The sequence below is a fragment of the Erythrolamprus reginae genome, chromosome 2, assembly GCF_031021105.1.
Source record: "Erythrolamprus reginae isolate rEryReg1 chromosome 2, rEryReg1.hap1, whole genome shotgun sequence".
NCBI classification, from domain to species: Eukaryota; Metazoa; Chordata; class Lepidosauria; order Squamata; family Dipsadidae; genus Erythrolamprus; species Erythrolamprus reginae.
Window position 1 is genome coordinate 282,004,083 of NC_091951.1, and position 26,349 is coordinate 282,030,431.

Consider the following 26,349-nt stretch of genomic DNA (forward strand, 5'->3'; position numbering starts at 1 on the left):
GATGAGATTTTTTTAATAGTTGTTTCAGTTTAAATATGTTTCAGATACTTGAAGAAGAATACTTTGAATTTTAAGCATGTGGTGTGGAATTCATTTCAAATTCCCAGGTGTTTTTAAGTTTATATCCTAACTTTATACAAAGTAAGCAAAGCTAACAATTGTGAAAGATGAGGCAAAGTATACTTTTGCATATGCTTCAAACATAGTCAACGGAGAATAAGTGGAGGCAATGTTTTTCCAGCCAACTGTAACATGGAGGAAAAAATGAGCTGAAAGCTTATTCTAGATAATGTTTGTCAATTTTTTTGGATTTATGCATCTGTATTGGCTGTTATGAAAGCCAGTTTGGTACAGTTAAAGGTATTGGGCTAAAAAACAGGAAGGTATGAGTACTAGGCCTGACTAAGACACAAAGCTAGCTGAGTATCCTTGGCCCAGTCACACTCTACAAATCCTGAGGGCAAATAACACTATTAAAAATGTTGGCAAGAAAATTTCAAGGACTTAATCTAGGCAGTTGCCAAAAGTTAACACCGACGTAAATGTATCCCTATACACACACACACACACATGCACATCACTGTCCATTACACTTTAAATTATTTGTCCTAGTCATGAATGTCATATTCACATTTCAACAGTTAAAGGAAGGTGATATAAACTATTCTGTAGACCAGAGGTCTTCAAACTTGGCAACTTTAAGACTTGTGGACTTCAACTTCCAGAATTCTCCAGCCAGCATGGAGTAGGTGGCTGGAGAATTCTGGGAGTTGAAGTCCACAAATTGCCAAGTTTGGGAACCTTTTCTGTAGACCAGACCTGGGCCAGATGCGGCCCGAGGGCCAGATGCGGCCCGCCCGCTGTCTGTGACCGGCCCGCGGAGGTCGGTCCAACTTTTCTAGATAAGAACCGGGTGTTCAATATACAATATGCAATGTATACAATATACAATATACAATATACAATATACAATATACAATATACAATATACAATATACAATATACAATATACAATATACAATATACAATATAATTATAATATAATTAACTCAGTTCTACCCAATAATATACAGTATTGGGTAGAACTCAGTTAATTATATTAGTCCGGCCCTCTAAAACCATCCCAATTTTTCATGCGGCCCTATGGCAAAATTAATTGCCCACCCCTGCTGTAGACCATCGTTTTTCATGCATTACTAAAACTGCATGCTCCTTCACATTGCATGCTCAGGAAGAGGGAACATCATCATTTAATAGATGACTGGACAGACATCATAATAATTGGAGACATTGGGGCACCAGGGACAGTGACAGCTGTTGCTGCCGATAGGAACTACACGCCTAAGAACATATGGAAGTCTGCAAAGTACATGGAAGAACTGACACAAGATGCCAGAGATACGGAGTGGTGTCTACAGATTATACCTCTTTGCATAACAGTGGCGCATCTGAATAAACATTAAGCAGCCAAAAGTTGTTTAACAAATGGAATAATGAAATTGAAATGCATCTCTCAGTCATAAAGTTCCCAGTCTGTGGGACCATTTCTGTAAACTATGTTTACAGAAATAATTTCTGATTTATTAGGACATTACGTTTTTTTTTAAAAAATTCACCATCACATAAACATCCATATGTATACCATAAATCATATAATATATATATAGTTATACATTTCTATCAATAAACCAGAAACAGGCATCCTAATTTTGCATTTTTGGTTCTTTTAGCATCTGTCTGTTTTCCCCCAATATTTCATAACACTTCCCTCCCTCTATCTCCCTCTCTCTTCCCTCTACCTTAATTTTCCTTCTTTCCCTCTTTCATATTTCCCTCCTCTTCCTCTCCCCTTCCTTCTCTACTTCCTCTTCCACCTTCTTTCCCTTCCTTCAATAAATCTAATCATAATTCATTTTATGGTTAACTGACAGGTAGCTCAGTTCCTAACTTCATTTAATCCTCAGTGCTACACTTATATCCCCCCGATATTTATACATATATTGTATTTATTTCTAGATATATTAATGCTATCATTAATGTTTATCCTCCATGCACATTCATTTTCTCTTCATTTCATACTGATCTTTCAACTCCATCCTTTTTGTATTTTTAGTGTTGGGCCATGTTTCTCCTTTCCTTAATTTTTATCTTTCCTTATTTTATTTTTATTGAATCATCTCTAAATGCCCTAAATTTCTAATCTCTTTTACCTTTTCAACCCTCACCTCACCTTTATTACTCATTTTTTCTTACTTTAAGTCATCCTCAATATTTAAACAAAATCTGACCTTACGCTACACATCCATCTATTGGATGATAACATTAACTAACTTCCCAATACACAGAAACCCACTAATTATCAAAATTCTCTCAACATTAAATCAAAATTTAAAATTATATAAATCTTATATAAAAACTTTTAAGGTAATAGGTATATAAATTTTATAAAATTCCAACAACTTCATCTACTATACTATAGATGAAAGGAGGAATTCCCTTCCTCCTTTCTAAATTCATCATCAAAATTTAATTTTCATTTTTTGTAATATGCAGTATATCACCATATGCCAATCTTATGTAAAAAAACTTGTATCCTGATTAATTATATATAATTAATAATATTGATGCAATTAAGTCTATTAATATATGTCTTATTATCCCTCTTCCTTTCCATTACAAATCCTATATAAAAAACCTTTTGAAAGAGTAATTACACAAATGATATAACATTCCAACATTTGCACCTACTATACCCATGATGGCGAACCTATAGCACGTGTGCCATAGGTAGTATACAGAGCCATATCTGCGAGCCGTTGCCCTAGCTCAGCTCCAGCATGCATGTGTGCACCATCTAGCTGTTTTTCGGCTCTGGGAGGGCTTTTCAGCCTCTGGAGTGCTTCCTGGGGGCAGGGGAGGCCATTTTCATTTTCCCCTTTTCTCTGCCTCTCTTAGCTTTCTTCTTTTCTTTTTGTACATAACTTCTCCCCCCCCCCCCCGAATTCCTTTCCTTCCTTTTGAATGTATTATTTGCTTGAATCTGCTCCCAATTCCTCCTGATTTCTTCTCCCTATTGCCCCCCCTTATTTTTGATTGATTATTCTGAAACCCATACTCCTCTCTGTCTACTCTTTTTTTATCTTTGTAAATCCCAATGTAATCATGAATGTTCTTTTTATTTTCAATCCCTTTTTCTTCAATGTAATCTCCTTTTTCTTAATTTTCCAGCATTGTACATTCTGAGTGTTCTTTATATTCCAACTTTGTTTTTTGTTTTCTTATCACCTTTAATTTCCAAAAAAATATGTTTTATATCTTCATGAATATATTTTAATATCCCAGTTAATTCTTCATAGATACACACCTCCATATTATTGAATTTATAGTTATTAAAAATTTTATTTTTTAAGTTGAAGCTTAAATCCATATAGTCTCTTTGTATTTCAGTGTGCTAATCTCCAATTTTAGTCTATCCCATTCCAGTGCAGAATCCTGTTATTTTCTGCCACCAAAACAAGTCACAATCAAACACCATAGCACAGCACACACCTATCTTTGTATACAAGGTCAATCTCCACTGTCAGCAATTTTTTTCCACAAATTGTTTCCACAAATTGTTACAATGTTTTCTTTTAGTCAGCAGATGGTTTTGATGGTTTCCCAATATAACAAACCAGTTATCTTACAGAAATTTCCAAAAATGCTTTAAATCCACATCCAAAGTTGGTTCTTCTTTGACTTGTGGACTTCAATTCCCAGAATTCCTGAGCCAATCATGCTAGCTCAGGAATTCTGGGAGTTGAAGTCTACATGTCATAGAAGAGCCAACTTTGCCTACCCCTGCCCCAAACCACTGGTCAGTGCCTCTCTTCTTCAGCTCCGGCCTGGTTCCAATGGATCCGGTCCCCCGAAAGTCTAGAAATTTGGCATTTCCCTCAGAGATTCCAAAAGTGCAGTCCTCACACTGATTGGACGAGGACAACCCATTTTGAATACTAACTCCACCCCAAAAGAAGAGTCGTATCAGGTAAAACCAACATCCCATTTCTATGTTCTACATTGTAAAAAATAAATGTATACAAAAATAAGACATGCAAGATTCTGTTACTGTAACTTTCAAATAAGGGTGATATTAATAAATCAGTATTCATTGTTTGGGATGTGTTTGGGCTACTTTGAAAGGCTGACAATATAGATCCGCAATCAAGTTAGCTCTTTTTACACATCGGAGAACTTTGAATGAATATAGAAAGTTAGAATTCAGTTCTTTTCAGATGATAGTTTCAAAGCACATTGTATTCTTTTATATTTGAAAGACTATTGGGATATTTTCTGTTCATAAAATGAAAAGGAAATAGACATGTTTTTTGCCTTTTTCAGATCAAAAATAGGATGTTCCTATTATAAACTTTAACAGACATTTAAACAATTTTAGAGGCACAATATTGTGTATTTTTCCATTCAGTACAGTACTAAAACACTTCTAATATTGCAGAATTCAGGTTTTTCCCCTAATCCTGAGAAAAGAAATCCGAACACTGGATTTTGTGAAACAAATATTTCTTGCCTTATTTTAGTACTATAGTTGTCTGAGCTTTTAAACTGTTTATATTTCTACAGACAAATGCTCACGGAAAAACAATGAGTGCGTTATATTTCAGTTATTTGACAGTCCTTCGTAAGATAGCAAATCATGCTGCCCTGTTACAGACGGAGAACACTAGCAAACAGCAGGTTAGTTTTCTCAAGTCTTTGATTTGAAGCAGCAACTTACTGGTAAAGCTGCCCCGAGTCTGCGGAGAGGGGCGGCATACAAATCTAATAAATAAAATAAATAAAAATAAAATAAATTCCGGTCTTCATTTTATGTCTCACTCACTCTGTTAAAATTATGTTGAAACTATAGTTTTTCAAGGAATATACTGTACAGTGTTCCCTCGATTTTCACGGGTTCGAACTTCACGAAAAGTCTATACCACGGTTTTTCAAAAATATTATTTAAAAAATACTTCACGGTTTTTTACCCTATTTCACGTTTTTTCCCGCCCGATGACGTCATATGTCATCGCCAAACTTTTGTCCACCTTTAATAAATATTTTTTTAATAAACTTTAATAAATAAACATGGTGAGTAATAATCTAAATGGTTGCTAAGGGAATTGGAAATTGCAATTTAGGGGTTTAAAGTGCTAAGAGAAGGCTTGTGATACTGTTCATAGCCATTTACTTCCGCATCTCTACTTCGCGGAAATTCGACTTTTGCGGGCGGTCTCGGAACACATCCCCCATGAAAACTGAGGGAACACTGTACTTCCAAGTCTGTTGGTAGTTCCAAGTCCAATAGATCTACTGTTCGAATCTAGTAATAAAAACACGATTACAGTGTCTACCATCATTATTTATCTTGAGTGCAGGCTGTCCTTTTTTGCACTTATGATAGTGGGGGAAAAGGCAACTCCAATCATTTATGACATACGTGAATCTATAAAACAGATGAAACCTGAATTAGGATCACATGATTTCACTTGAACACTGCTTTGATTTTTAACGATTGAGTTGCCTATATTGCTCTTCCCGGATTTGTTGTTTTCCGCCTTTACTTTTTTAATGGCAACAGGAACAGAAAACAAAACTGTAAGGAAGATAGCAAGAATTGTCCCAATAGTAAAGAGGCAATGTGGTGGCCTCATTCCACTCCCTGTAACCTGGCAATCTCCTTGATACCTGCTGTGTGTTTTACATTCATTTATTTCAAAACAATCTTTCTGAGAGCAGCTTTCTCTAGCCGGCATCAGTAGTTAAGCTAAAAGCCTGCTCTTTTCCTTTTCTCTTCTCTTTTCTTCTCTTTTCTTTTCATCTTCTAATAGAAAGAGAAAAAGGGATGGCTGCAGAATATCCAAAGGGATTATCCAAGGTTTCTGCTGACTAATTTCCCTCCTTTCTGTCTCGAAATATAAATATGGTGTAGTAACAGTCAGATGTCCTAGTTTAGAAAAATCAGCAGAGGATTCAGTTGCTATTCCTCATTTTCTCCTCTTCCTTTCTAAGAGGTGAGGGAAATGAAATTACAAACAGAAGCTGATTGTTGTAGATTTCAATCTGGAATAAGGGGGAATAGTCATGGGCCTTATTCGTTGCCCCAGCTCCTGCCCACCTAGCAGTTTGGAAATATGCAAATGCGAGTAGATTAATAGGTGCCACTTTGGTGGGAAGATAACAGCGTCCTGAGTGCTCTTGGCATATAGCCATGTTGGCCACGTGACAAGGGAAAATGTTTTTCAACAAAGATGGCTTCCACGGCCAAGAAACGGAGGCGAGTACCATGCCCTAGAGCAGTGATTTTCAACCTTTTTTGAGCCGCGGCACATTTTTTACATTTACAAAATCCTGGACCACCAACAAAAATGACACAAAATGACACCCTAAGACACTCTACTCTCTTTTTCCATCCCTGTCTCCTCCCCTCCCTTGTGTGTGTGTATATATACACACTCTTGAACCATTTCCAAAAACAGGTGAGGACTGGAGTTTTTCTCTCTCTTATTCTTTGGGTGCTTTTTATCATATGCTTTAAATCAAGAGTCACTTCTCTCTCTCTTTTGTTTCTCTCTCTTTCCTCTGATTCTCTGTCTCAATCATTTTCTCATTTCTCTTTTTTCCTCCCCTTTTTGCTCATTTCTCTCTCTCTCTCTCTCCCTTCCTCTTCTTTTCTTCCTCTCTTGCTTTCTCTCTCTCTCTCTTGCTTTCTCTCTCTTTCTCTCTTTTCTTTCTCTCTTGTTTCTCTCTCTCTCACTCACTCTCTTTCTCTCTCTTTCTCTCTCTCTTGCTTTCTCTCTCTCTCATTCTCTCTCTCAGAAAAAAGTTGCAAGACTGGAACCTGAGCTTCCTTCTTCGCGGCACACCTGACCATGTCTCGCGGCACACTAGTGTGCCATGGCACACTGGTTGAAAAACACTGCCCTAGAGTCAGACACGACTGTACTCATCCTAAAATAAAATACAGGAAATAATATAAGGGCAGACTAGATGGACCGTGAGGTCTTTCTTCTATGTTTCTGTGCTTCTACAGGGAAACCTTTAAATAGTGATGGGCAGTCTCTAGAGAAGATAGACGGCTATTTGCAGAAGTTTGAGAAGGGATTTTCATTTTTGTAACAGTAGCAATAGCAATAAAACATTCCTTCTACTTTAAATAAACTAAAAGGGGAAAAATGGGGAGTGACAAAAGGACAAATAATAAATCCCATAGCCGAAAGTGTCCTCAGACCTGGTCAGTTTCTTTAGTCTACTTCTCCCGCTAGTTGAAATATTTCATATATCCATCTCAATTACATTCCACCAGTATATTATGTTATATCTTAGATTGTTACTTCTCAATTTTCTTTGCTCCTCCAGAATATTTTCATGAAATTCCTGCTATTTGTAGTCTTAATGGGAATGGTTGATTCTTTAATAGAGACAGGTGGAATGAGTCTGCTATTTGTCTTTAATACAGAAACAGCTTACTGGTCCTGACATTTGTTTTCTATATCTGCATCAAATGTAGAATATGTAGAGTTTTTCAAATGTTTTCAGTTTTTTCTTGCACTGAGTGTATTCTTCCACTTCGTTTAATTCAACTGTTAATAACATTAGCTTTTTCTTTTGCTTGATTTGTATTTTATTTTAGGAGGCCTACATCACAAGGATCTGCAGCCATGTTTTTTCCAAGTTTCCCGATTTTGTGGATCTTAGCAAAAACGCTGCCTTTGAAACTCTTTCTGATCCAAAATATAGTGGGAAAATGAAAGTAAGTAAATGGGGGGAAAGATGGGATAGAGGTGTTTTCCAGTACATTTTTTTGCTTGCATTCAGCACACCAGTTTGAAAAAAAAACCATAGTGATTATATAATTATAATTATTATAAAACTATAACCATTGACACATTACTTTTCTGGGGAATTTAGTTGAGATTTTTGCAATTTGGAATTAGGCAATGCAAAAATCAAATCTCTTTCTTTGTACCTCCATAGAAGGATATGTAAAACCAGAATATGTAAAAGTACTCAGGGATTGCCACACAGAAGAAGGAGTCAACCTATTCTCTAAAAATACCTGAGGGTAGAACAGGAAGTAATGGGTAGAAACTAAACAAGGAGAGAAGTAACTTGGAACTAAGGAGAAATTTCCTGATAGTTAGAACAATTGATCAGTGGAACAGCTTGCCTCCAGAAGTTGTGAATGCTCCAAATAAGTTTTTAAGAAGATGTTGGATAACCACTTGTCTCAAGTATTGTAGGGTTTCCTGCCTAAGCAGGGGGTTGGACTAGAAGACCTCCAAGTTACCTTCCAACTCTGTTGTTGTTGTTATTATTATTATTACTCTATGATTTCTGTCTTTCTAGAATTTGCAATACAGGTAGTCCTTAACTTATGACCATAATTGAACCCAGAATTATGGTTGAAAGTCATTGTAAATATAAATCGAGACGCTATGTTACTGGTCCCAATGTTTCGATAATTTGTGTGGGGGTCAGTAAGCAAACACATGGTCATTAAACAAACCCATTTTCCCAATTGGCATTTTTTGCCAGAAACTGGAAATAAAGACCGGAAACCTGCAAAAAGAGTTATGAATCACAATGCAGTGACCACAGTATGCTGTAAATGACTGTAGAGATTAGCCAGTTGCCCCCAAAATGTGATTATGGGACTATGTGTACAGTGATCCCTCGATTTTCGCGATCTCGATCTTCGCGAAACGCTATATCGCGATTTTTCCACCCGATGACGTCACTCCCTTCCTTTCTCATCTTTCTTTCTCTCTCTCTTTCTCTCTCTTGCTTCTTCCTCTCTCACACTCTCTTCCTCCCTCTTTCATCTCTTTTTTTCCTTCTCTCTCTTTCTCTATGTCTCCCCCTCTTGCTGGCGGGTGGCGGGCGGGCGAGCGGGGGCATCAGCGAGGAGCCGGGGTTTCCCCTTTGCGTGGGCGGCTGGGAAACCCCGATCTTCGTCTGCTCGCTGCTGCTGCGCCGAGCAGATCAGCTGCTGGGTGGCCGAAGGAACCTTCCCTGGGTCTTCCCCCTCTTGCTGGCGGGCAGGCGAGCGGCGGGCATCAGCGAGGAGCCGGGGTTTCCCCTTTGCGTGGGCGGCCGGGAAGACCCAGGGAAGGTTCCTTCGGCCGCCCAGCAGCTGATCTGCTCGGTAGCGCAGCAGCAGCGAGGAGCCGAATCGGGGTTTCCCCTTTGCGTGGGCGGCGGGGAACGCAAACTCCACCATCTACGCATGCGCGGCCATAGAAAAAAAGGGCGCGCATGCGCAGATGGTGTTTTTACTTCCGCAACCCTACATCACGAAAAATCGATTATCGCGAGGGGTCTTGGAACGGAACCCTCGCGATAATAGAGGGATCACTGTATATGCAGCCATTGTAACTTCAAAAACAATTTGCAAGAAGTTATGAAGTGGTCCACTGTAACTTTGAATGATTGTTAGTGATCTTGTATAAATGTACACAGTGATCAAATACCGTGTGAAATCTGCCCAGCCACATATATTGGACAAACTAAACAGGAGAGTAAATGCACGTGTTGCAGAACATAAGAATGCATTAAAGAAAAAAGAAAAAACCTCCTCCCTTTTACAACACTTCAAAACTACAGGACATGAAATTGATTTTGACAGTACTAAATTAATTTGCAAAACAGAACACTACAGCAGAAGAATAATCATGGAAGCCATCGAGATAGAAAAACATCCCCAAAATATGAACAAGTGGGATGATACCTCCCGCCTACCAGACATCTGGAAACCAGCCCTCAAACGTATCCCAGCCATAGAAACTGAAACCAGACTCAGAACACACATTGCAAAACAATCAAGTAGCCTGCAAGCTCCAACTACTCAGGATATCACGCCTAATCCACAATCATTAACTAATCAGCATACCTCAGTTACTTCAACGACCCCAGGTGTTACCCCACTGACTCACCAGGAAGTTTCTACACAGCAGGCAAATGCTGAGCCATCAAACCACACCCAGCCACCAGTATTTATAAAAGGAAGGCAGCTCAGGTCTCGCTGTGTTCGCCCTAGAACAAGGACAGAAACACCAGCCTGAAGTGGGACCTCATCGAAACGTCGCCAGAAATTTCTGAATCCTACACGGGAAGAAACCCGAATATGCCAAGACCATCATATATATATATGTGTGTGTGTGTGTGTGTGTGTGTGTGTATACACACACACACACACACACACTATATATATGTGAAGCTAGCTAAAAATAAGTGAAGTGGATTTCCATTTTGATCTTCTCAATAAGTATGATTGCCACCTAAAAAAAGAGGTTTTAAAAAAGGAAGAGAATGCCTAGCAAACTCTAGACTCATTTATTTGCTTATCATAGTCAGAAAACTCTGCAGCAGCCATCTGTATTGGGATCTAAGGGACAGGAACAAGAAAGTGGAAAAAAAAGGCTGGGTTCCAGAAGTGTTGATGTATCTTTGACTATTGCCCAATGTGCTCCAGCATTTAATTGAAAAACATTCCTTTCGGAGTCCTTTCTCCATAGGCAGCCTTTATAGCTCTCAAGTCTACATTCCACTCTTTTTCTTGAGCCAATTTGTGGGAGAAACTGGAAGCTTCTGTGATTGATTAGTGGTTACTATCTCTTATTCATATCTCCACAATGGTATGTCCCTAAAAGTCAGTTGCAAAGTCCAAAGTCATTAATCAAGCACTATTATAACCCAAAGGTTGAGCAGAGCTTCTGTTAAATTTCTCATAAATGCTGTGCTGGGTCTTTTATTCCCCTCCATCTGCATCATCCTGCCTCCAGTCGAAGAACATGGATGGATGGAATGATGATTCTTTCTGGGTCCCCTGTAGTACTCAAAAGATGGGGATGGGTGGGGTGACTTTGTTCAATATTGAAGAGAGGCTCATCTGGAAATAAGCTTTCATAAAACCATGTTTATGGCCTTTGCCAGGAGATCAAAGGCACACTTCTGACATATACTTGTGACATACAAAGAGAACAAAGTTGAGTAAATCTCATGCTTTTAAGTGCGACATTTCATGCTTCTGGCTCCAGGAAGCCCACAGCAACTATGATTCCCCCAAACACTGAGAAATATAATATTACAACCTCAAATTTACTATAGTCAAAATACAGCTTTTTCAGACCTGCAGTTCTTACACTATCTGAAAAAAAGTCATGATGAAACTTCTTTTTTTAACCATTTTGAAACTTAATCCCCCTCCCCCAGCGGCATAAATAAATAAATAAAATAAATAAACAAATAAATAAATAAATTTGTCCAAATTCCATAAAACAGATATCTCACTGTATCGCTTAATTGTTGGTCTATAATTAAATGAAAGTGAAGTATGGAATATGGATGCTGATACTAAATTTTTGCCCAGAAAGTATTTTCCCCTGTGGGCCTAGCCTCACTAATGCTGAAAGTAGGTCTTTGTCCTCCTGAAAGTGAATCTTGCTGGACAAATTATCATTTGGACTCCTCTCTTCCACTTCATTTACTCCATGAGCAATATATAATGGGGAAACACTACTAAACGGATTCAAGCTAAACTCTAAACTTACCTATCACGCAAAACCTAAGGTTTAGTGTAATATTAGTTGCATACCTTAAACCAGAGTGTCCCAACCTTTCTGGATTGGCTGTCTGTGGGGGAGGAGTGGGCGTTTTTATGAGCGCATGAGCATGTGTGAATGAGGCCACAAGCGCATGTGCGGCACAAACAGGGCCGTGGGCGTGCAACGCAAAGAACTGTGAGTGCATCTATGTGACACTTGTGGTGATATTAATTTTTAATTAATTTTTAATATTTTTATTGATTTTTAAAAATACACACACAACATAAAACAGGTGCTTTGTGATTAGTGCCCACCACCAGACAAACATTCACACCCCATCCCCAAATCAGGGGTGTTTCTTGTATAAACTATTTTAATTCAAGAGCAAACTATATCTATGTACATATTATAAAGTGATTCCAATTTGTTTATTGTAGCTTGGTCTCGGATTCTACTCGCCATATAACATCTTACCTTGTCCCATCGTCCCATCAGTTGTCGCAAATCAGTTTCATTAACCAAATTCATAATTTTATCCATAATCTCAAATTGAATGTGATCCACCATGTACCCGTACCAATTTTGCATTTTGTCGCATCCTTCCAACCCAAGACTATTACCGCCTGAGCGTTTTCTAATGCTGCTTGTTTTATTTCTCTAAATTCTCCCATCGCATTACTTTTAACTAATAATGCCATTTCCTTAGCAATTATCCATCGTATATTTAATATTTAAATATTTAATATCCTCTTGCACTTTTTGCCAAAAATTCTGCACTACCGGGCATTCCCAAAACATATGCATAAACACTCCTTTATCTTGACACCCATGCCAACAAATACTCTTAACATTCTGTTGAAACTATGCCAACCGACTTGGGGTGATATTAGCATCCACATGATGCAGAGACACACACACTGGTCAGCCATTTATGTGGCCCAGTGACCAACATGCCACGGCCCAGTAGTGGGCTGTGGCCCACAGGTTGGGGACCTCTACTAGAGGACCCTAATAACACAAGGATCTTTACTTTGGTTTGCTGCAGTGCCATGAGTGCTCATATAGATGGTAGAAACAGGAAGACCTTCTTTCAATAAGTTTGCCTCAGGTATGCTGGGCAGTTGGAACTATCAAGCACATCTTCCTGTGCTGCTTATTTTAGATAGATTACCAGAGTACCCTTCTTCTCAAACTATTCACTAGGTTTATCAGCTTAGAGGGCAATACTAGATCTCCCTATAAATCTCTAACTCAACTCATAATATTGTCAAATTCTTGGCAGAATTGTACAGAAATTATCAGGAATTGATGGCCAGCCAGAGCTAAACAGACTTGACGTGTGCTATTATACTGCTGGTGGTTATTTCCTGATTTTGGTTGTGTAGCTTCTGTTGCCACAATTTAATTTTTAATTCATTTCTTTTTTTGTAGGTTGCATACAGCACAACATCATTTTAGTATGTTTTATTCATGTGTTATATGCAGTTTTCAGTTTCATAGCAGCTTTATAGCTTTATTTAACCACCTTTTAACTTTGTAGTCCCTGTTCTCCTATGTTCTATAGACTGCTTTTCTGTGATACTTGTTGACACTGCTATATTTGTATTTTTATTTAAAGACAAAAGTAAAGATATGTTATGTAAAATAGATACGGTAAAACATTTGGGATGAAATTTAGTCAATGTTATTGTCCATTGTTCATCTCCAGGTTCTTCAGAAACTTTTAAATCATTTCAGAAAAAACAAAGATAAAGTGCTGCTTTTTTCTTTTTCAACAAAGGTGAGCTACTTGATCTTAATGTAAAGCCCGGGGAATTATTAGAATCTTTCATCCATTGCTGCTTTCTAGCTTGAAATGACTATGCAGGGAACAATAGAGAACAAAGCATATTCAAATGTTATAATTCTTTACAGGAGAAAGTCTTTTACATCATACATTTCTACTCCAATAAAAAAATTATTATTTGGGAAATGCTCCCCAAATGAGTACTATATCTGATATTGCCTCCCTTCTGCTCTCAGAACACTAAAATTTAGGAGCATTCATAGAAAATAATTCAGATTCAAAACCAAGAAAAGAAAATACAAAGTACAGTAGATATTAAAAATATGGAATGCACTAGTATAAAGGAGCATCAATTTAGATGTGTGAAGGATAGAGACAGCATACGTTACTACGGATGCATACATCCCCTCAATAATATGCAGAATATCTTCAACTGCCAGAGGGTATTAAAGTAGATTATACTCTCTTTCTGTTTTTGAAATATATTATAAAAATAGTATATTATATTGTTAGCCCTTGTGCATTGTGGATGCTGGATTTATGAGACTTTGGTTTTAATTCAGCAAGTCTCTTCTTACATTCCTTGGTTCGTGCAATAAAATCAATTTGTGTATATCATAATATGAGGCTCAGCATGTAGATGTGATATGTTTCCGAAATTGAGAATTTTTCTACAAGAAAAGTGAATAATACATGAATTACTTGCTAAATATAAAAGCTAATAGCTGTTTCCTTAGAAATAATCCCTGTTGAACACCAGGATTTCCCCCCCCTAAATCATATATACACTGCTCAAAAAAATAAAGGGAACACTTAAAAAACAGAATATAACTTCAAGTAAATCAAACTTCTGTGAAATCAAACTGTCCACTTAGGAAGCAACACTGATTGTTCTAGTCTACGGAGTCTACGGAGAGGGGCGGCATACAAATCTAATAAATAATAATAAAATAATAATAATAATGATGATGAGTCAATTTCACATGCTGTTGTGCAAATGGAATAGTTGTGCAAATGAAATATTCAATGAGAATAATTCATTCATTCAGATATAGGATGTGTTATTTGAATGTTCCCTTTATTTTTTTGAACAGTATATATATAAGATTGTACTAACTAAATCCAAACACTTTGGTTTTGATGTGTGGAATTCTTATTTTGCTATTTTGGGGACTTTATGTCGTGGCAATCAAGATAAAACAATAATAACCATGTCATAAATCCCAAATGCTACAAAGCAGAAATTTCACACTTAATTGTCTGTAGGGTTTTTTTTAAACAAATTCTGATGTAAATATGTAAAGTTTCTGTATTAAATTACAACATTATTATATCATGTCGTCTCGAGAAGAGCGGCATAGAAATCTAATTAGTTTTTTAAAATGTGCTAGAGATTGGAAAAATTTTAATACTAATATAATAAATGCCAACAATAAAAATGAGAAATATTTCTTTTAAGCCAGTATGTGTGACTTTGGCATGATGATGAAAAAAGGGGTTATTAGGAACTTAATTTGCCTGCTAGTTGTTTTTTATCTGTTCATTTACTGACTTTTCTATCAGTTGCTTGATGTTCTGGAACAATATTGCATGGCATCTGGGCTAGATTACAGAAGACTCGATGGCAGTACAAAGGCGGAGGACAGAATCAAAATAGTAAAAGAGTTCAACAGCATGGAAGAAGTTAACATTTGCCTGGTTTCTACAATGTAAGAGAACACCATGTCTGCCTCTGTCTAGATAGAAATGTATTGCAAATGTATTGCACTCTTGATTGATCTTGCATTTGTCACCTCCTTATAGATTTAATATAAATGTTTAGTTTTCTCCATATAAGTTGGCAAAGAATGAAAAGTTTATTTTGTTGGGCAAGTTATATATCTTAAACGTTATTATGCTACTGTAAAAATGGCTAAGGTTTCCCCATCGGGATGTGAATTATAGAAGTGATTGGGCATCACTAGTATACCAGTGGCGGCCCTATCTGGACCGGGACTCACTGCTCACAGTCACTCATGCCCTCATCACCTCGAGGTTCGACTACTGTAATGCTCTCTACATGGGGCTACCTTTGAAAAGTGTTCGGAAACTTCAGATCATGCAGAATGCAGCTGCGAGAGCAATCATGGGCTTCCCAAGATATGCCCATGTTACACCAACTCTCTGCAGTCTGCATTGGTTGTCGATCAATTTCCGGTCACAATTCAAAGTGTTGGTTATGACCTATAAAGCCCTTCATGGCATCGAACCAGAATATCTCCGGGACCGCCTTCTGCCGCACGAATCCCAGCGACCGGTTAGGTCCCACAGAGTTGGCCTTCTCTGGGTCCCATCGACTAAGCAATGTCGTTTGGTGGGACCCAGGGGAAGAGCCTTCTCTGTGGCGGCCCCGACCCTCTGGAACAAGCTCCCCCCAGATATCAGAGTTGCCCCCACCCTCCTTGCCTTTCGCAAGCTCCTTAAAACCCACCTCTGTCGTCCGGCATGGGGGAATTGAAATTTCTCTTCCCCCTAGGCTTATAGAATTTATACATGGTATGCTTGTATGTATGAGTGGTTCTTTAAATTGGGGTATTTTAGATTATTTTTTAATATTAGATTTGTTTTCATTGTCTTTTCATTGTTGTTAGCCGCCCCGAGTCTTCGGAGAGGGGCGGCATACAAATCTAATAAATGAATGAATGAATAAATGAATGAATGAATGAATGAATAAATAAATAAAATACTCAAATGGTTCTAGGAAAAATCTTGATTGGCTATAGAACTGTGCAGTGAGTTTGTCTACAGTGAAAATCTACATTGCAATTTTTTAAATTTTCTAGTCATACTTTGCTGATAATTGTGAAATTGTTATTAATTTGTAAAGAGAAAAAAAATAGAGCAGGGGTACTATATGGTATACATTGTTTGTACTCTGGTATTTGTTCCTGACTCTTTACCTGTCTTTTCCTTATTAAGGGCTGGTGGATTGGGTCTTAATTTTGTTGGTGCTAATATTGTTATACTGTTTGATCCAACATGGAATCCAGCAAACGATCTTCAAGCCATTGACAGGTACATTCCAACTCTTAAATTGTTGGGGTTTTTAAAGTTTTCTTTCTATGGTTGGGAGAAGTGGTGGGATAACAAATGGTTCGCCAAAAATGTGAGTGCGCATGCATGGCTTCCACCTTGTGGCGAAGGTTGACTGAGCAGCGTTTTGGGGCCTACTCCACTCCATCTCTGCTCTTCAGGACAGTGGCTGCTTCTCTCCACTGCTGTTCTTGGTGGGTGTTCTGCCGGGCTCTCTGATAGGAGCCTCCCGAAAATTCAAGGGTACAAATTTCAGACACACACAGGTTTGAAAATTCAAAACAATGTTCTTTATCACAAAATTCAAAATAAACAAAGCACTCTTTTTGTATTGCAAAGAGCACTCTTCCCAAAACAACCGGGAAGTCTGTACAATTTCCCTTAAGCAGTCATTAAGTACTTAGCTAGCAGCTGTGAAGAAACTTCACGCCCCTTCTTCCAATGAAGTGAGACACACACACGTTGCTCTGCTTTGGTTTCAAAGGCATGAAAAAGCAACAAAGTCCAGCAACACAAGATTCCTGATGAACTCCGATCAGATATTCTTCCACAACGGCCAAACCCACATGCTGCTATTTATAGCAGCAGCCCTAATTACTGGAGCCCCACCCAAACACAGGTGGCCTCCCTTATTTCCTGTAATATGTTCTTACTTGGTCCCTTCTACGCATAATTCTGCGCTTGTATGGGTCCAAAATTTCATCATCTGAATCAACGGAAGATAAGGGAGATTGACTGCCTTGGCTGTGTGCCAAGCCCTCCTCTGCCCAGTCACTCCCACCTTCTTCTTCGTCCGAGGAAACTAAACTCTGAACTGATTCTGTCGGCAATAACACAGGCCTGTGACATATTGAATTTTCCTCTGCATCCACCTCCCCATTCCCTGGGGCAGGAGCTGGGCCAGAGCCAACCACAACAGTGGGAAAGAGTTTTTTGTTCAATTTAGCAAGTTGTGAGCCTCCACTTTCCTAAGTCCCATCTGGAACGTGCTGTGGCATAGAGAGAAAGCATTCAATAGGGCTGCTGCTTCTCTGTGTTGTGTAGTTTCCGGATGGGGCTTAGAGGAAAGCGGCAGCTCACAGCTGCTCAATGGCACAAGAAATGCTGTCTCTCCCAGCAAAAGCAGCAGTGGAGAGAAGCAGCTGCTGGCCCGGAGACTACATGGAGTGTCTCCGCGAGTGACTGAGCCTCGGCAAGGGATAGCTGCAAAATCTCTGCTATAGCGCTTTAGATAAGAACAGTTTGGTAATTTGAGACGGCATGTGGGTGGAGGCCGGGGGAAAGGCTGAAACTGGGGAATGGGATGGGCCCCGAAATGAGGCAAAGGGCGAACGGGCAGTATGCTTACCTTTGGTGAGGAAAGCGGACAAGGCGCGGAGGTGAGGCATGGAGATTATCTGGACCATGTGGTGAAGGATAGTACAGTGTTCCCTCGATTTTCGCGAGTTCGAACTTCGCGGAAAGTCTATACCACGGTTTTTCAAAAATATTAATTAAAAAATACTTTGCGGAGTATTTTCCCTATACCATGGTTTTTCCCACCCGATGACATCATACGGCATCGCCAAACTTTCGTCTGCCTGTAATAATTTTTTTTTAATAAACTTTAATAAATAAACATGGTGAGTAATAATCTGAATGGTTGCTAAGGGAATGGAAAATTGCAATTTAGGGGTTTAATGTGTTAAGGGAAGGCTTGGGATACTGTTCATAGCCAAAAATAGTGTATTTACTTCCGCATCTCTACTTCGCGGAAATTCAACTTTCGCGGGTGGTCTCGGAACACATCCCCTGCAAAAAGTGAGGGAACACTGTATATAGGGCGGGGTGGGCAGGTCCAGCCAGTGGGTGATTTTACCAGTTCTCCAAACTGTGCAAAATCGTAACAACAGGTTCACCTGAACTAGTCTAAACCGGCTGAATTCCATCCCTGGTTGGGAGTTCATATTTATTTTGATCTTGAAAATATTGATTTTTCAGGGCATACAGAATTGGCCAGCGTAGGAATGTGAAAGTATTTCGGCTAATTTCTTTGGGGACTGTGGAAGAAATCATGTACTTACGACAGATTTACAAACAGGTAAAAGTTTTCATTATATTTGCAGCCATATTGGTTTCTTAATATATTGCTGTTTGTTGGGAAAGGAAATCAGCCAAATACAACTCTGTAATCTTTAGCTTGGTTTTATAGCTTTTGGATTAATTTAATTTTGTTTCATAAACATTCCTGAACCATATATTATTTAGGAAAAGGAACTCTGCCATTCACCCAAGTGCATTTAATGAAAATAATATCAAATTTTATTTTATTACTATACCCTCAATCACAATATATTTGTTGGGACAATCAAACCGGCACAAGAAATTATGTAAACTTTTAAGTCTCAACATTTTTTTCAGCAGACAAGAGTCACAAAAGGGAATGTTCAGGCTTTAAGGTCTATAATTTTAAAGACACTCTTAGGTGGAAAGTTGTAAATTGCATTAGTCAATGAGAGAGATCAGCATTTAGGATGAAGAATGATATGGTTTTATAATAAGGGTTTTTTTTAGTTGTTTAGTATTGGATTGTTACATGCTGTTTTTTTATCACTGTTGTTAGCCGCCCCGAGTCTGCGGAGAGGGACGGCATACAAATCCAATAAATAATAATAATAATAATAATAATAATAATAATAATAGCTGTCCCATCCCTTTCTGTACTTTCTTCCATGCCCATTCTAAAAACACAATTAATTCCAAATCTCTTTCTAGCCATAGGTGAAGAATGGTATGAATTGGCCATTAAATTCATTTGTCATTTAATTTAAGAAATGTAATAATCTTCCCAATGTCACCATACTACATATAGTCTTCCACTTACAACAGTTCATTTATGATGTTTTGAAGTTACAACGGCATTGAAAAAAAATGACATCATTTTTCACTCTTATGACCGTTGCAGCATCCCCATAGGCATGTGATTTACATTCAGATGCTTTGGCAACTGGTTCATATTTATGACAGTTGCAGTGTCCTGGGGTCATGTGATCCCCTTTTGTGACCTTCTGACAAGGAAAATCAATGGGGGAGCCAGATTCACTTAACAACCATGTAACTCATTTAACAGTTGCAGTGATCCACTTAACAAATATGGCAAGGAAAATCACAAAGTAGGGCAAAACAAATTTCTCAGCAACCAAAATTCCAGATCTCCTGGCCATAAGTCAAGGACTACTTGTATATCTGCATATTTAACACCTTCTTAGCCAGGAAAAAGGTGCAATTTCTCCAAGGGCAGCCAATCTAAATATTGTCCAGTAATAATCAAACTGTTTTTCCAATGCAAAAGCAAATAATGAAGTCATCAAGGATTTACAGTGCAGCAAAGGAGGGTGAAAGAAACACCCCATCCCAAGTTCCAAATCTGATTGTCAAATGTGGCGGAGGCATTTGACTTATATAGGGTTACAATATATGGCTTGACAGATAGCCTCTGTGTTGTCAGGTCCTGAATTATATCCCTGCTGTCTGTTTAATTTATAATTGCAGGAAGGAGAAAAGATGCTTTTTTTCCCTGCGTCTCCAAGATACTTTTTTCCTAGTGTGCTTTATAGTGTTCAGTCAATGCACATCATGAAGTGTTTCATTTATCTGTAGAATAAAGGAGAGGAAGAAGTTATTTTGCTGCTTCTGAAATATTCTTTTAAGGTAGAGGTAGGGATTACTTGATCTCACTGCTGACATCTCTCACGTAGGATATTTACTGTTAACTGCTATTAAGGATCTAAGGGCGTCTATTCCTTCTTTCTCATATTCTGTCCTCCAGTTCCTTTTCTACTGCTCAGCTGACATGCTGAAATTCCATGCCTCAACCATAAACGTGATGTATTCACACAGTCTGAATTTTGATCCTTCTAAATCAGACTTCTGATATCCTCCAGCTATGCTGGATTTCAACTCTCATCATCTCCAAACAGTATAATCCATCACAGCTGGAGGGCAACAGGCTCCTAAGGATAATTTCCAGCGCAGACCATAGAAAAGAAAAGGAAGGAATACTACCCATAAAAATGAGTGCTACTGTGCTCATTAGGGTTCAGAACCAGGAAATAAGATCACTATCATAGAAGTTCATATATCTAGAATCTACGCAATACTGTATCTGAATTTGTGAAATATAAAGCTTTTAAGTGATCCTCAGTGCTCCCACTTTACATGGTGGAGGGAGAATAATTTGGGAGATTTAAAGTTGTGTCACGGTTATACATTTTACTTGATAAGATTATGCTATGTTACATAGATTTTGGCCGATGGCCAATCTAAATATTTCCATATTTATGCAGTATATTTTAGATGCAATTGTTGAAGTTGGACTTCAGTAAAATGCATAGTAGAGATGCTGTCTTTATTTATTTTATTTATGTATTTATTGGATTTGTATGCTGCCCCTCTCCGGGGCGGCTAACAGCAATAATAAAACAGTATATAATAATAATCCAATACTAAAAACAGTTAAAAGCCCATTATTAAAAAAAACCCAAACCAAATATACATACAGACATACCATGCATAAAATTGTAAAGGCCTAGGGGGAAAGAGTATCTCAATTCCCCCATGCCTGGCAACAGAGGTGGGTTTTAAGCAGCTTACGAAAGCCAAGGAGGGTGGGGGCAATTCTAATTTCTGGGGGGAGTTGGTTCCAGAGGGCTGGGGCCGCCACAGAGAAGGCTCTTCCCCTGGGTCCCGCCAAGAGACATTGTTTAATTGATGGGACCCGAAGAAGACCCACTCTGTGGGACCTAACTGGTCGCTGGGATTCGTGCAGCAGAAGGCGGTCCCTGAGATAATCTTGCCGTCTTATATCAGAGGCAGGCAACCCGGATAAGACGGAGTGGCTGTGGGTTTTGCCTCCCAAGGACAACTCCATCTGTCCTTCCATTACCCTGGGGGGGGGAATTATTGACCCCCTCGGAGAGGGTCGGCAACTTGGGCGTCCTCCTCAATCCACAACTCACATTAGAGAACCATCTTTCAGCTGTGGCGAGGGGGGCGTTTGCCCAGGTTCGCCTGGTGCACCAGTTGCGGCCCTATCTGGACCGGGACTCACTGCTCACAGTCACTCATGCCCTCATCACCTCGAGGTTCGACTACTGTGATGCTCTCTACATGGGGCTACCTTTGAAAAGTGTTCGGAAACTTCAGATCGTGCAAAATGCAGCTGCGAGAGCAGTCATGGGCCTACCTAGGTATGCCCATGTTTCACCAACACTCCGCAGTCTGCATTGGTTGCCGATCAACTTCCGGTCACAATTCAAAGTGTTGGTTATGACCTTTAAAGCCCTTCATGGCACTGGACCAGAATATCTCCGAGACCGCCTGCTGCCGCACGAATCCCAGCGACCGATTAGGTCCCACAGAGTGGGCCTTCTCCGGGTCCCGTCAATTAAACAATGTCGGTTGGCGGGCCCCAGGGGAAGAGCCTTCTCTGTGGCGGCCCCGGCCCTCTGGAACCAACTCCCCCCGGAGATTAGAACTGCCCCTACTCTCCTTGCCTTTCGTAAGCTCCTTAAGACCCACCTTTGTCGTCAGGCATGGGGGAACTGAGACATCTCCCCCGGGCATATACAATTTATGAATGGTATGTGTGTATGTATGTGTGTTTAGAAAATGGGTTTTTTAAAATGTTTTTAGTAGAAATTTAGATTTGTTGTAAACTGTTTTTTCACTTTGTTGTGAGCCGCCCCGAGTCTGCGGAGAGGGGCGGCATACAAATCTAAATAAACATAAACAAACAAACAAACATAAACATATGATTCATCGGCTTCACATGCTCCTTTTAGGAAGCTCTTCCTCTCACAGAGTACCTTAATTCAGAACCAGAGAGTGACGATATGTCACTTGATCAGGAGGAAGTGGGTTATTGCTCTAGCCCAGGGGGTGTCAAACTCACATTGTCACATTGTCACCTGATGTATCGTCACTCCCCCCCCCCCCCGGGGATGAGTGTGGCCAGCACATGATGCATTCGGCTGTGGGTTGCAAGTTTGCTCTAGAGCAGTGATGCCGAACCTTTTTTCCATCATGTGCCAAAAGAGTGTGCACGCGCGCTATCACACATGGGCGAGTGCCCATAATTCAATGCCTGGGGAGGGTGAAAACAGCTTCCCTCACCCCCCTCAGAATCCCTCTAGAGGCTGGTAACAGACTGTTTCCTAACTTATGGTGGGCTCAGTAAGCCGTGTTTCACCCTCCCCAGGCTCCAAAGTCTTCCCTGGTGCCGGGGGGGAGGGTAAGAGTCCTCCCCCATCCGACCCAGAGGCTCTCTGGAAGCCAAAAACACCCTCTCAAAGCTTCTGTGTGAGCCAAAACTCAGTTGGTTAGCACACACATGCACGTTGGAGCTGAGCTAGGACAATGGCTTGTGTGCCAGCAGATATGACTCTGTGTGCCACCTGTGGCACCCGTGCCATAGGTTCGCCATCACTGCTCTAGAGTCTAGCCCAGTGGTTCTCAACCTTTCTAATGCCGCGACCCCTTAATACAGTTCCTCATATTGTGGTGACCCCCAACCTAGCACCAATTCTCCCAAAAGACCTTTAAGCTGATTGGCAGGAAGGTCAGAGGGACACTCCCACTGTAAGCGCCTGATTAGTCGGATTGTAAAAATATGTTCCAAAGCACCAGAATAGAAGCTTTAGTTCCTAACACCATGGGAAATTTGTCTTTTCCCATAGTCTTAGGCGACCCCTGTGAAATGCTCTTTCGACCCCCCAAAGGGTCCCGACCCCCAGGTTGAGAACCACTGGTCTAGCCAAAGGAAACCTGAATAATAATACATTGGGACCAATTTCATGGCCTTTCTGTGACCTAGCTCAATTAATACTTACTTGACAGTAAGCTATCTAGTATCTTAATATAATTTGCTATTCTAGCTAATGAATTATTGCAGGGATGAAGATGACGATTCCCTGAACTGTATGTCTTTGCAACAGTTTTTTTAAATAGATTTATTAATTTCATATGTTACACAAAATAATAGGAAAGATCATGCCTGTCCTGTGCTATATGTTAATGTGGTAGAACAATACCATATCTACTGGGAAAATAAAAATATATTATTTCCTTGTTGGACATTCTGCTTGCTTTCCATAAACCTGTTTCGGTACTATGCGTGTTTGGAAATTCTGCTGTGTCACTGGCATGTGCCTTTGAAACCTGTGTGTTGCTCTGTTTTAGCAACTGCATTGTGTAGCGATTGGAAGTAAAAATGCCAAGCGATATTTCAAGGCGGTTCAAGGATTCAGCGAGCATCAAGGAGAACTTTTTGGGATTCGTAATCTTTTCAGACTTCAAGACCAAGGAACCTGTCTTACAAAAGAGATTCTAGAGGTAACTCTACATTTATTTGGGTTTTCTTAATATTTTGATTTACCCACCCTATTAGTTTTTTTATGTCGCTGAATAATGACTAATTAGAAAATTTAAAAGAATATTTAAAATAATATTCACTATGATAAAATCAGAAATTCTCATTGCGTGAAAATAGTCCAGTTTGTTACGGCAGCATTTTTTCTCCTATTCGCTTAATTTTAACTGTGTACAGATTTACCCTACTGGGAAATGTGAATACATAATTTTTTCCTTTATCTTCATCGTTATGATTTGTTTGTTTTTTTGCTCAGGATGTCAGCCACTCAATCAGTCTCTCCTCTGGGACATTGTATTACATATCCCCTTCCTTTATTTCTGACAGATTTCTATTTTGGGTGGTTATATTCCTTAGGACTGTGGGGATTTATTCTTACATGAAACATTGAAATTAAAAAACTGGAAATTCCTTTATATTGAGCTGGTCTTTTCAGACCTTAGTAAATGTGCCAATTGTTATTCTGTATTCCTATTCCTTGAGCACAAATTGAAGTCAGATTTCTTGCATAGGAAATAGAATGTTTATACTATTAGTATATAATTTAGTGACATAGACAGAATTTGTAGACCAACTCAGGGATTGACTTATTTAAAATTGTTTTGCTGTTTTATAGAGAGAAGGCCAAGTAGAAGCTGGTGTCATGACAGCTGCTACATGGTTGAAAGAGGGATCCCGGCCTCGTGAGGTAGAAATAATAAATAACAATATCATGAAACACGTTGTATAATGTTTTTGTAAATATGATTTATAACATTTCCTTCTACAAATAAAATCTGAAGAAAACAGGAAGAATTAGAAGTATTAGGAATGTGAGGCCATTGATATTCTGAATTCAATTATATTATACATATAAATGTAATATACAAAACTTGCATTATAATGTACAAAGTTTATTTTCCAGACCCTTTGGCAGGTTTTGAGTTTTGTTCATGAAAAGGAAAAGCTGAATAGATATGATCAGTGTTACATGACACTGCAGAGCACAGTTTAAGTTGCACTAACTAATCCAGAGATCTCTCATAACCAAACATTTATTAATGTACAGCCAGCTAAGGTGGTTCTTAAAAGTGAAATAAAAGAGGTGAAGCTTTTGATGCAACTATGGAGCTAGTGTAATGAACTCTAATTTGATATTTGTCTTTTACTGTCTTAATATCTTTATTGTACCTCAGTTCAAGAGCAGGACAACATTTTCTCCCGCTACTAAAATTCAGAATTTAGAATGTTCAGTTTAGTAATAGAAGTGAGAATTTATAATGATATATTGGCAGCAAGTTGCACAAGCAGTTCCATGAAATATAGAGATTCTGATATATGATTCCTATTAGAAAATGATAACAACTTTCAAGAGCTGTACCATGAGAACATTTGCAAAGTTTATCTGAAGTACCTCCCTTAACTTTAAGAATTTATATTGTTTATATTTGGAGTCAAGGGAATTATGAATATTTTGTTATAGTCAAAGACTTTGTTCTAAAAAGAACCCTAGTACAGCTGATAAACAAGGTATGATAAGCATATGTAGCAACTGTATCATTAAAATATAACATAATATAGAGAATATATAGAGAATATAGCGGCCCGAGTCTATGGAGAGGGGCGGTATACAAATCTAATAAATGATAAATAAGTTAAAAAAATATGGAATGCATTAAAATTATTATTATTATTTAGATTTGTATGCCGCCCCTCTCCGCAGACTCTATACCATATATGCCACAGTTTTTGCAATATATTTCTTTAAAATCAATTAAACTTCTAATACCATACTGTATGTATTAGTTACAACAATTTTTGAATGGAATAGGATTTCTTTTCTTATTGAGCTACACATGTATCTTTGATTTGGATTTTGTTTTGCACAAAATAAAAAAGAAAAATTCTTGAAAGATTAGACATTATTATGTGGAGATTTTCTCCATAGTAAGTAAATAGTAGATAGCCTTTTTGTTGTTGCATAGTCATCTCAAGACCTTGACTAGTTTCTAAGGATTTTCTTTTCCACAACAATTCATACCTGCTTAATATAAGTGCAGGCAGAATGCAGGCATAGCCAATGAACACAAGCCAAAGAAAAGGAGAGAAGTCTGTTTTTGATATTGTCAAATACTATCCATCTCCCTGTGAAACTCCCAACATATTTCACTGTATCTCCCATTTTTTCAGAGAGCTACATGTGAAAAGAGAAATTAGAAAAATAACCCTTCTTCGTAGTTGATCCACAAAACCAATCCAAGAGCTGATAAATCTCACCTTACATTAAAAATTGTGATACAGCTTTTAAACACTTACAATTACTGTATTTTTCAGACTATAAGATGCCCTGGAGTATAAGACGCACCTTAGTTTTTAGGGAGGAAAATAAGAAAAAAAACCCTGCCTACCAGCATGCATCTGGCTAGCGTCCTTAGCAAACAGTTTGAAACAGTTACATTAGCCTCCCAAAGCTCCGTTTGAAAGGCTTTTTTCAGCCTTGTAAAGCTCTGTTTCAGAGGCTG

At 38.8% G+C, this 26,349-nt stretch overlaps 1 protein-coding gene across 1 annotated transcript in view; it reads left to right on the forward strand.

Moving 5' to 3' along the window:
* Window positions 1-26,349, forward strand: part of ERCC6L2 (ERCC excision repair 6 like 2) — an 82,889-nt gene that overhangs the window by 25,740 nt on the left and 30,800 nt on the right. Inside the window, exons 8-15 of the mRNA XM_070742791.1 lie at window positions 4,621-4,734; window positions 7,670-7,789; window positions 13,291-13,362; window positions 14,932-15,077; window positions 16,327-16,422; window positions 18,421-18,520; window positions 23,659-23,811; window positions 24,465-24,536. Coding sequence (XP_070598892.1) covers window positions 4,621-4,734; window positions 7,670-7,789; window positions 13,291-13,362; window positions 14,932-15,077; window positions 16,327-16,422; window positions 18,421-18,520; window positions 23,659-23,811; window positions 24,465-24,536 — 873 coding nt within the window. The remainder of the gene's footprint in view (window positions 1-4,620; window positions 4,735-7,669; window positions 7,790-13,290; window positions 13,363-14,931; window positions 15,078-16,326; window positions 16,423-18,420; window positions 18,521-23,658; window positions 23,812-24,464; window positions 24,537-26,349) is intronic.